Here is an 11,910-nt window from a genome sequence, read left to right on the forward strand (position 1 = left end):
GAATGATAGTGTTTCACAATATTATTTTCCCAAAAATGTATTAGGTCCACACAAAATTGCATTTATTGGTAGAGCGTTGTTATTGGTCAACAAAAGACGACTATCCCGTGGTCAAATTGACTTGAGTTTCCTTTAGCTTCAATAGACAGGCTAGCTGACGTCGCAAAAACGATGTGCACGCTTACAAGGGGCAGCAGGCCGAGTGTTATGGTTCTGGATGGACAGATAGCTAGCAACAATGTCAAGAAACTGCCATTTGGTGAATCTTTAGTGGCTCGTTTCAGCTCATTTGATCTCGTTTTTAATACCATGTCTTATTTATAGGTGTTTTGACTGTCACATCTATGCTAATATGGCAAAAAAAATGCTATCTATCTAATGTAAACCTAACGATGTATTTGAGAAACAAGTGCTCATTGTTAAACTTTGTGTTTTCAATAAACATTTGAGATGGAATATGTTAACAAATTATGTCAAAAATCTACGCCAACCCCGTGGTTTGTCCCATAGTTGCGCACCTGACGATTTTTTTTGCTAAACAATCAACCCCTACTATATCCCCAAAGTAAGATTCCACAGCCACAAAGTCAAAATTGGCTAGGGTTTAATTTAAGGTTAGGCATAAGGTTATCATTGCAGTTGTTAGGGTTAGGTTCAAATGTTAATTAGAGAAATTGTAGAATTAGGCGGGGTTTATGACTTTGTAGTTGTAGAAACGAGTGACAACCAATTGACTGGGGCTGAGCGATTTCTACATGTTTAACATTTGCTGGCCCAATTCAATTTGACAAGAGATTTGCTGGCCCCAGTCAATTTGACAAATAGACTTTCGCCTTTTGTTGACCAATAAGGCTGCACCATTAGAATGCAATTGTGTCCGCCCCCAATAACATTTTTCGGGAAAAATACTATCACTGTATACAGTATATTAAGGATGTTTAAGGACTTTTATGAAATTACAATACAAAAATATTACATCTAGTTCCTTTAATATTATTTATTGCATTACACCCTCTAAACTTATTCGACAGATACCGGTCTTTGGCCAAAATGCGTTTTGTAATATTCATGTAATTATCATCTTGCAGTACCTGCAATACCTCCGTGGCCCACACTGAGAACCGCCAGGAGTACTCAACTCTTAACTTACGAGGTCCAGAGCCTGCTGGTTTTATGTTCTACCTGATAATTAATTGCACACACCTGGTGTCCCAGGTCTAAGTCTGTACCTGAAAAAAATGCAGTGCGGTCCAGAGTTAAGTTTGAGGGGTCTACGCAATACTATTACTGATATGACAGAAATGTATGAGAAAACGTTACTCACACAACGCAGTGCGCCATAGGGCTGCAGGCAAGGCTAATAAAACTGAAATAACCGTGGTTATCAGAATTTTGGGTACATTAGAGTTTGTAGAAGTTGCAACATTTACCTCTGGTTTATCACTTGATGTATGTGGCTTACTGTAAGGTTACGATGGTTTACTTGACCATACAGTAAATCAAAGGAATGGCAGATGTAAACCTGAACTACGAACAAACATCAACAAAACTAATAGTCTTTCACAACCTTTATGTACAATACAAAACATCTAAAATGGAACTACAATGTAGATGGTGTCTGAAAAAGTAAAAAACAAAATTGTCTTTGTAGTAGGAATAGTCATGCTTTACAGTGTGGTATGATCTTTCTCCAGAAACCTCCATAGCCTAGTCAATTCGGTGGTAAAGACCGGACAAACGAGAATATACTGCGATACACACGTTTTTCCTACATCACAGGAAACACATTTAAAGCAGATACATATACGCCTATGCTTTCTTTACTCCTGCTCAAACCCAAATACAGTACACCATATGATGAATCCAGCGTTCACATTCAATACATCCAGTGTATTTACAGTTAAGGTCTGGACATAGTCTATTGCTGAAGGCTAGCCTTACTTTGTATTCAATGTTGTATTCCAAAAATATAATAACAAAATATTTATTTTGTCAAGGAACTTCTTTCTGGCATTGAGCACTTGTGTTGAACGTATGCAGTCAGATATGGGGGTGAAATCAACCACACTACTGATCTTATACTAATGTCCTGAGAATAGGGAGTACTGAGACCGGTTACTGCAGGTTAAAGCAGGTTTTTATGACCGCCAAATAGAGACCACAGACTTCTCCTACCACTTTTTTATTTTATTTGTTCCGTTAACCCTGAAAGATGCTTAACCCAACACGCCATCATGTCAGGTCATTGTTCCATTCGTGTTTTAAGGAGATGGCCAACAGGTGGTAGGCATCGGTGAGAACATTATTTTCCCACAATACACTTGATGGGATAATCCATGGCCCTGTCAGAATACTTGAAAGAATGCCCATTTCCTTCCTTGTTTCCCTGAGGTAAGCACATATTTATAAGTGACTGAATAGGTTTAACTAAGCAAAATCCTATTACTTTCAACAATCCAACCAATTAAGATCTGTGATTACTTCAAAGGAAATTAGGACGGAAGGACGCAAGTCAACTATTCGAAAAGGTTCAGAGGTCTTGCATTCCCTCATCTGGGCCCTCGTCCAGGCCCTCGTCGTCTTCCTCCGCCCTGGCGTCCACCTCGGCCGTGTCGGAGAACTCATGCAGCAGGACGTACTCGCGGCTACTGAAGCCAAACTTGAGCACGTCCTTCTCCTTGAGCTCGTAGTAGCGCTGCGCCTCGATGCGCTGGTTGTTCAGGTAGGTGCCATTGCCCGAACCTAGGTCAATGATGTAGGGCTTCACCCGCCGCCCACCAGTTCCATCCGAACGCGTGAACTCCACCAGCCTGGAAATCAGCAGACACAGAACTACATTACCCAGAGGTTGAAAGTGTCCCAACTCAGAACTACATAGCCTAGAGCAGGCCTGTCCAGGCCTATCCAACACTGTTCCTGGAGAGCTACCGCCATGGAGGTTTTTGCTCCAACCCTAATCTGATTCTAGTTATTAGCTGGTTGATAAGCTGAATCAGGCTAGTTACAACTGGGGTTGAAACAAAAACCTACAGGTGGGCAGCTCTCCAGGAACAGGGTTGAGAGCCCTGACCTAGAGATTGAAATCACATAAACCCAACAGAACTACATTAACCAGATGTTAAGTGTCAGACTTCAACAAAATGTTGGAAAATTATGTCAAACTGGAAAATGGCAGAATTTCAAAACATAGATGATTTTCGAAGGATTAGCAGCTAAAATAATGTCATCCCGAGGGCCTGATTTGAGCAACCAAGTGATTGTCAGATCTCACCTGTACTGGAACACTGCATGCTGTTTGGAGCAGGAGGGGTGGTCAATGGGGATATCCGCAATCTTCCTCTGCCGCCCCATCAGGTAGGCACTCTGCCTGTGAACGTACATGACCGGGAGCTGCTCATCGTTCTTGAAGGGGTACAGTCGCCACCTGCGCTTAGGGATGCGAGCCTCGGGGGGCTCGTTGTACTTGATCACTTCCCCCCTGAACGTGTTGGTATCTTCCGTGAGCGCGCCAGACAGTGCAAAGTTGGGCTTCTCTTTATCGACTGGGGGGCTGTCTTTGCCCTCGCCCCCCTCTTGGGTACCTTGTCCGAAAGCTTGTCCCTCACCATTGTTCTCCTCAAACCGGTGCCGGTTGTCCCGTCGTTGATTGTCATGCTGCTGTCTCTCAGCCTGCTGCTCCTGGAAGGAGCGGGATTCGCGCTCTCTGGGCCTGTCCCCACCTCCACCCCGCTCTCTCTCACCTCGTTTTCTCTCCCTGGGTCTGTCAGACTCTCTGGGTCCGTCAGACTGCTCCCACCTACTTCGCCGCACTGGTGGCTCCGAGGGCTCTGGCTTGTCGTTGCGGTCACGCCTTCTACGGTCATCGGCACCGCGGTGGTCATCCTGCTCCTGTAGGGGAGACAGTGGGACAGGAGATAGGGGAATTAGCCTGATTCCAGAGTCAAGCATAGGGCCAAAATTAGTTGGTAAAGTGTTACTATTTAAAGAAGATATTTGCTGCATTAAAATTTTACATGAATACATTTCCCCAATTGTTACATTTACTCATAAGTAGTGGCAGAATCACCCGCTTTATTTTGACATCGGCACTGCGTGGAGGGCTTCGGCTCCTGCCGGTGTTTTTGGGCGATCTGTCTCGTCTTCCCAACGCCCTTCTACCTGGCGAATGACCTTTTGTCCTGGGTGGCGATCTAGTCAATCAAATCAACAAGGAAAGGCTTTAAAACCAATAGTTGAATAATTTAACACCAAGGCTAGCTAGCTACAACGGACAGCTCCTACTGGATTCTCTGAGCGACATCTGACAAATAATTAGTAATACAGGGTTTGACATACAGGATGATCGCTGGCCTAGGGAGTCAATCATCCCTGTCAATGGCCTGCCTGGGCCAATGGAAAAAAATATTGTAATAATGCTATTTTCAATTTGGGCTATATAATTGATGAAAAACAGAAATTCCCAAAGCGGTTACTTCTTTATGTACATTATTTATTACACGCACCGCACACATTGCCTTTGAGAGGAATATAATCTGTCGGGCAGCAAAGAGGATGCAGCTCTCAACCGGTTATCACGTAGAGCAGCTCACAGAAGAACGACAGCAGTAGGGAAGACGTTTCAATTCATGATAACTACCAGTAAAAGCTAAGGCAACAAATGGTTATGCAAACCAGGTATTTAAAAAGTTTGGTTCGAAGTCATGGTTAAATCCCTGCGATGCGCCATTCAGTCATCATGATTTGTTTGAATGAACATTTCTGAATGCTTTCCTAAAAATAACTAAAATTACAATTAGGACTGCTATGTAGATCTACCTGGCAGAATAATATCATGATGATTTTGATCAATTGGGTCAGCATTTGTTTTGCAAACTCTGGCATCAAATTTAGGCTACACTGTACAGTATCAAATTTAGGCTACACTGTACAGTACAGAAACACCACTAGCCAAACAACTGTCTCTTGGCTAGGTGCGCAATTGAATCGAAAGGCAACTACACCCTCCCAACTACACCCGTCGGGATGTAGAACGTCACATTTTATCCTTTTCTATAAAAATTTTAAAAGGTGTGATTTTGAGAGTGACACATGACAAAAATAGGAAGCTCAGAAACCGTGAATAACAAAACTGGGAAAATGGAAATTAGCAAAAGATAAAACTGATTTTATAGGGTCCTATAGTAGCCTGCTGACTGTTCAAAATCGCTAACAATAACAACCTTTTTGAGATTACGGTAAGATTTTTTCCCTCTAAACAATAAATGTAAACATTCAATTGTCAAGTTAAAATGCAATTATTAGTGTATGGAGGGTAGGTTATTATAGGCTACTTGCTCAGCCCGCAAAATATGTATACAATTACCTGATATTGAAATTCTATGCACATTATCATTTTTCACGTGAGATCTTGGCCCGGGACAGTATATAATTTTTCCCCATTTGGGCCAGTAGCTTTCAGTTGGCACTGGGCCGGTGTGCCACTGGCAAATGTACCATTTATAGCTAGTCTGATTAATCAGGCTGTAATAGATAATTAATTGGTATATACAGCCTGAAACTAATGACTGCAAAATCATGTAAAGGTTCCTTAAAACGAACTTTACCTCGTTCCGAACCATATACCTACCGGCTCTCTAAAAAGTTGGGTAAACAATACCTTCCTGTGGATATTTTCTCAAATTTGGAGAAGATGAAGGACAAACCACTCAGACAACCAGTAATGTTTAAATGTAATTTTATTAAACATTCTGGAGACATTAGTTTCGGGCTGTGTACCAATTAACTGTGTATTACTGCCTGATTAATCAGACTAAACACATACAAGGCCCTCCGTTGGGCAAATCCGACCATGACTCCATTCTCCTGCTTCCTGTTAACTAACCAAAGCTCAAAAAGGAAGCACTAGTGATGTGCTCAATACAGAAGTGGCGGGAGCGAGCGCGAGGCCACAAGACTGTTTTGCTAGTACAGATGCTCGTGATGTGGCAGGGCTTGCAGACGATAAGGGATTACAAAGGGAAACAGAGTAGCCCAGCAATGCAGAACTCCCAAACAAGCTAAATGCCTTTCATGCTCGCTTCAAAGAATAGAGCACTGTGCCTTGCTTAAAAGTCAATTTTTACAGATGACTGTGATACAGCTCTCTGTGGCCGATGTGAGCAGAATGTTTAAAACAGGTTAACAATCACAAGGCCAGAATACCAGGGCATGTTCTCAAAGCATGCGTAGACCAGCTGGCAGTGTCTTCACAGACATTTTCAATATCTCCTTGTCCCAGTCTGTAACCCCAACATGTTTCAAGAGGAATACCATTGCCTCTGTTCACAAGAGATTCAAGGTAGCCTGCCTAAATGACTATTGCCCTGTAGCAATCACATCTGTAATTATGAAGTGCTTTGAAATGCTGGTCATGACACACATCAACCCCGCATACCGCCCCAACAGATGGCGTAATCTCAATTGCATTTCACACTGCCCTCTCCCACCTGGACAAGAGCGGAAATAATTATGCGAGAATGCTTTTCATAGACTACAGCTCAGCGTTCAACACCATAGTCCCCTCCTTGCTCATAACCAAGCTAGGGGACCCAGTGACTGAACCCCTCCCTCTGCAACTGGATCCTGGGCAGGCAACAACTCCGGCAACGCTAACCCTCAACACGGGGGCCCCTCAGGGGTGTTTGCTTAGTCCTCTCCTGTACTCCCTGTCCACCCACACAGCTGCATGACCGTGCACGACTGCAACACCATTATCAAGTTTGTTGACAACAACGCTGGTAGGCCTGATCACCGACGCCGATGAGTCAGCCTACGGGGAGGTTGTCGGAGTCTTAGGAGTGTGGTGCCAGGAAAACAACCTCAACATCAGTAAGATCAATGAGCTGATTGTGGACTATAGGAGAAAGAGGGGAGAGCATGCGTAGTTCCTTGGCGTCCACATCACTAAGGACTTAACATGGTCCACACGCACACCCACAGTCGTGAAGAGGGCACGGCAGCATCTCTTCCCCCCCAGGAGGCTGGAAAGATATGGCATGGGCCCTCTGATCCTCAAAAAGTTATACAGCTGCACCATCGAGAGCATCTTGACAGGCTGCATCACCTCTTGGTATGGCAAATGCACTGACCCTTGAGCGCAAAGCACTTCAGAGGGTGGTGCAGACAGCCCAGTACATCACAGTCAGGGGAGGCCTGAAAAATTGCCAAAGACTCCAGCCACCCAAGCCATAGACTATTCACTCTGCTGCCGGACGATCGGCTCTCAAACGGCTCTGAGACAGCTTCTACCCCCAAGCCATAAGACTGCTCAATAGCCAGTTAATGGTACCAGTACTATCTGCATTGACTATCTTGCACTGACCCTATGCACACTCCCTAGACTACATACACATTACACTGACACTCCCACAGACATTAATACAGACAATACAAACTCACACACACTTTTACACTCATTTGCTGCTGCTGCTCTGTTCTTTATTTTACTCTTATTATCAATCCTGATGCCTAGTGACTTTACCGTCTTCATGTGCATATCTACCTCAAATACCTCGTACCTATGCACAATGACCTGGTACTCGCTGTACATACTGTCAAATAAAATAAAATGTTATTCCTCACATGCACCGAATACAACAGGTGTAGGTAGACCTTACCATGAAATGCTTACTTACAAGCCCTTAATCAACAATGCAGTTAAGAAAATATTTCCTAAATAAACTAAAGTATATATATATATATATATTATATATTAACAATATCAGATTTAAAAAATGAGACTTTATACAGGGGGTACAGCTACCGTGTCAATGTGCAGGGGTACAGGTTAGTCAATGTGCAGGGGTACAGGTTAGTCAATGTGCAGGGGTACAGGTTAGTCAATGGTAGCGCTATTCTATTCCTCCTTATCATTTCATTTTTTAAACTCGGCATCAATGGAAAGGGCTCATAAGCAAGCATTTTACGGTAAAGTCTCCAGTGCTTGTGACAATTGTATTTGAATTCTAGCTAGCTCTCACTGTTTCCAGTCAACTAACATTAAATGAGACTTAGCTAGCTAATTGAGGGGAAACTAGGCAGCATTCTGCTTTGACCCCACAGTTCATTCATTTTCTTTGCCCACTACCACCTCATGTGAACTAGGTACAATCCTGACACCGTTTTAACGTTTAGAAACGTCAATAATAATCACTTCCCATACGTCTTTCAAAACATATGGCACTTATCCATCATGAGGGAGAAAGAAAAAAAACACTTGATCAAACAGTTTTGCAGATCCATTCGGCTATGGTAGCCTGCACCAGACGAAACTACACTTCAGCTACACTTCCTGAGTTATGCTTAGACACAGGTGTTGGGGTGGAGCATGCTAGCTAGATAACACATGTGGTTGGTCGCCTCGTCTTCCGTAAACAAACACTTTAACATGGAGGTATTTCAGTGTGGTAACACTTAACCCTATCAAGGCGTGTATCAATTTAACCTTTTGTTTTTTGAAATTATATAATGATACTAAAAATAAGGTCCTTATACTTCCAAAGCCGTACCGCCAGCGACGCGTTGCAAAGACGCCTTTGTACAATGCCTTGTGTAATGTAACAGAGTCATGATCAACGGCTAATTGAGGACTGACGTTAACGTTCCAAGACTAACGCATAACAATAACGCCTACTAGTTAGCTAAATGGTTAACTAGTTGCTATTATTGACATTGTGTAAACTCATGGACGTGCAACCCCACTGTGTAATTTGTGCTCGCTAACTACAATACCATACACCCATGAAATCAGGCTAGCTACCTGCTCGTTCGTCTCCTCTGCGGCGGTGGGCTTGGGCTGCCGTTGGACACCGAACTCGAGCGGCGTGATCTCTGGGGCCTAGCAGGGCTCAGTTTCTCTTGTTTGATTTTCGGTTTTGAGTCCCGCACAGGGGATTCCACTCTTTTATGCCGTCTCTCTTTATCCATTATGAAACTCAACCAATCGTTGTTAATCGAATAAATATGTATAAAACGTGAACAACAAACTCCACTACAAACGCTGAGAAAGTTTTCCTATTGTGCGCAAGGAAACGCGTTTCCGCTTCCGGCAGAACGCTATATATATTTTTCACCGTGGCTATGGACTACTTCACTTTAGTTCCGTTGTAATATTGCAGACCTATTCTATCATATCTTCAATGAGGTCATGCACCTACAAATATTATAATTAAATGTACTCTATTTTCCTTAACCAATTCATAGCATCAAAGGTTTGAAACAACTCTGAATCATGCCATCGAGCAGCTCGGAGAGGTTAGTGAGTCGCGCATGGAATTAAGTTGCCATGGTAAAAATAAACAAATAAGTTATCAATTCACATTTCAACAACACATACATACATTCCTTAAGACAGTACTTGCTACAACAAACCACGTTTTTATGTGTAGTGTAATCAAAGTATCACAATGATTCCTCCAGCTGATTCTCTGTTGAAATACACTGCTCAAAAAAATAAAGGGAACACTTAAACAACACAATGTAACTCCAAGTCAATCATACTTCTGTGAAATCAAACTGTCCACTTAGGAAGCAACACTGATTGACAATAAATTTCACATGCTGTTGTGCAAATGGAATAGACAAAAGGTGGAAATTATAGGCAATTAGCAAGACACCCCCAATAAAGGAGTGGTTCTGCAGGTGGTGACCACAGACCACTTCTCAGTTCCTATGCTTCCTGGCTGATGTTTTGGTCACTTTTGAATGCTGGCGGTGCTCTCACTCTAGGGGTAGCATGAGACGGAGTCTACAACCCACACAAGTGGCTCAAGTAGTGCAGCTCATCCAGGATGGCACATCAATGCGAGCTGTGGCAAGAAGGTTTGCTGTGTCTCTCAGCGTAGTGTCCAGAGCATGGAGGCGCTACCAGGAGACAGGCCAGTACATCAGGAGACGTGGAGGAGGCCGTAGGAGGGCAACAACCCAGCAGCAGGACCGCTACCTCCGCCTTTGTGCAAGGAGTAGCACTGCCAGAGCCCTGCAAAATGATTTTAAAATTTTAAGTTCACACTGGAATCACCCCATACTTTTTTAAACACCTCTCTATCAAGTATTCTAGTTACTTTTCAGATGCATTTTATGTCTCAATTTCACTATTTTGCCCTTGTCCCTGACCCAGACTTTTAAGCTTCTACTATGTTTTTCTATGAAAAAACATTAATAATTACGCATTATATAATGTTATGTACTACAGAAAGAGTCAATTAAATAAAATCTATATCAATATTTATTGTGAGTATGCCCTTTATATTGTTTTTTACACAAAATTGTCACGGCTCCTCCTCTGCAGTGCAGGGGCGGTTCCTCCTGCAGGCAGAGGAGGGTCGTTAGTGATTGGAGTCACCTGGGCTCTAAGTATTTAAACTGTCACTAATCACTTCTCTCTCTCTCTCTCTGCTCCTCCAGGTATGCTCATGATTTGTTTGTTCCTTTGTAGTTTTGCATAGTTTTCACTCAGTCATGTTCACACACACATATTCACGCATCCATGCACTTTACATACACCTTACATTATGATACTTCCACACCTCATTCCTTTTTCTTAGTTTAAGTTAATAGTTTGTAGAGTAAAGAACCTTTTTAAATTGGCCTATACCTGTTGTTCGTGTCCCCTCCTTTTTGTCACAGGCTATGAGCCGGCTTGTGACAAGTGGGGGCTCATCCGGGATAGTAGTTAACTTGGGTTAGTTCAGATTGCCAAAATGTTTTGGTTGGGCCAATTTTGTTGAAGAGAGCGTTGAGAGCCATGTGTTCTTTTGGTTCAGTTAGCTTGGTAGCTAAGCAATTCACTCTGTGTTTCTGGGTTTTGTTCAGGTGGGAGTCCTCTCCTGTTTAGGCTTATCAGCGAGTGTCAATAGGAGGCTTGTGGTTTTGTTTTAGGTGGCAGTGAACGTGGGTAGAGCATCCTTTTCCCCTACATCGGCTTGGGAGCACCTCCGTGGTTATGGGGGGGCCGCCAGTTTCTGGTTGTCTTTTCCACTCCACTGGTTTTGTGTGCATAAAACCCCACCACATGTGACTGCACGAAGACCAGGGCCAGTTAGTTAGTAGTTTTTGGAGGATAGTGGGGTGTGGCTCCTGTCCTTGAACCCAGACTGACAGCAGGTGAGTTGTGTTGTTTTGGAGCATTTGTAATAGTTGTATTGGTTGAGAAATGTCTTCCATTTTGAGTAGTTTTGTTCAAGCTCCTTCAGAGGTAGCCTTAGAGTTGTGTACTAAGGAGCAGTTAATTGAAATTGCTGAACATTATCAGATTGAGATTGTTGATAAAAAAATTAAAGAGACTTAAAACTAGCTTAAAGCAGGGTCTTAGGGAAATGGGTGTGTTTGGCGATCAGTCTGCTAGTAGTGAGGGTGCAAGTTTTCAGTCTAGCCCTTCATTAGCTTTTGAGCAGCAGAGGGAACTGTTGCAAATGCAGTTAGAGCGATTGAGAAATGCTAATAGACCGGAAAGACTACCACAGTTTGATGTTTCACAGAATCTTCGTTTGTTGCCTAAATTTGTTGAGTCAGATCCAGACACATACTTTACTTTATTTGAGTGTATTGCAGAAGCTAGAGCTTGGTCAGATTTGGACATGACTATGTTGTGCAATGTGTACTTACAGGTAAAGCACGTGAGGCTTTTGCAGCACTGAGTGTAGCTGACAGTAAAGTTTATGCTAAAGTTAAATCAGCAGTTCTGAAGGTCTACGAGCTTGTGCCAGAGGCATATCGTCAACGTTTTCGTTACAGGAAAAGTTAGATTAACAAACATATTCTGAGTTTGTTTGTGATTTGACTTCTGCATTTAATCGTTGGTGTACAGCTTCTGAAGTTAGTACTTTTGAGGGTCTGTCTAATTTGATTGTTAGAACAGTTCAAAAATTCTGT

The 11,910-nt window shown here is 42.8% G+C and overlaps 1 protein-coding gene across 1 annotated transcript; it reads right to left on the reverse strand.

Moving 5' to 3' along the window:
- Nucleotides 1-1,553: 1,553 nt before the first annotated feature.
- LOC120048329 (smad nuclear-interacting protein 1-like) lies at nt 1,554-9,077 on the reverse strand. Its single transcript, XM_038994221.1, has 4 exons — nt 8,798-9,077; nt 4,067-4,190; nt 3,272-3,888; nt 1,554-2,810 (listed from the first exon to the last, which is right to left on the reverse strand). Exons 1-4 carry the CDS (start codon nt 8,962-8,964, stop codon nt 2,531-2,533), a joined length of 1,188 nt encoding a protein of 395 aa, XP_038850149.1. The 5' UTR covers nt 8,965-9,077; the 3' UTR covers nt 1,554-2,530.
- Nucleotides 9,078-11,910: the final 2,833 nt, after the last annotated feature.

The sequence above is a fragment of the Salvelinus namaycush genome, chromosome 5 (genome assembly GCF_016432855.1).
Source record: "Salvelinus namaycush isolate Seneca chromosome 5, SaNama_1.0, whole genome shotgun sequence".
Classification (NCBI taxonomy): domain Eukaryota; kingdom Metazoa; phylum Chordata; class Actinopteri; order Salmoniformes; family Salmonidae; genus Salvelinus; species Salvelinus namaycush.

Excerpts from the sequence above, each read along its gene's own strand:
- LOC120048329 (XM_038994221.1), bottom strand. The coding sequence starts at position 8,964 with ATGGATAAAGAGAGACGGCATAAAAGAGTGGAATCCCCTGTGCGGGAC. Across the intron at positions 4,191-8,797 it reads CAGAGGAGACGAACGAGCAG|ATCGCCACCCAGGACAAAAG; the intron begins GTAGCTAGCCTG and ends TTGATTGACTAG. Across the intron at positions 2,811-3,271 it reads CATGCAGTGTTCCAGTACAG|GCTGGTGGAGTTCACGCGTT; the intron begins GTGAGATCTGAC and ends GCTGATTTCCAG.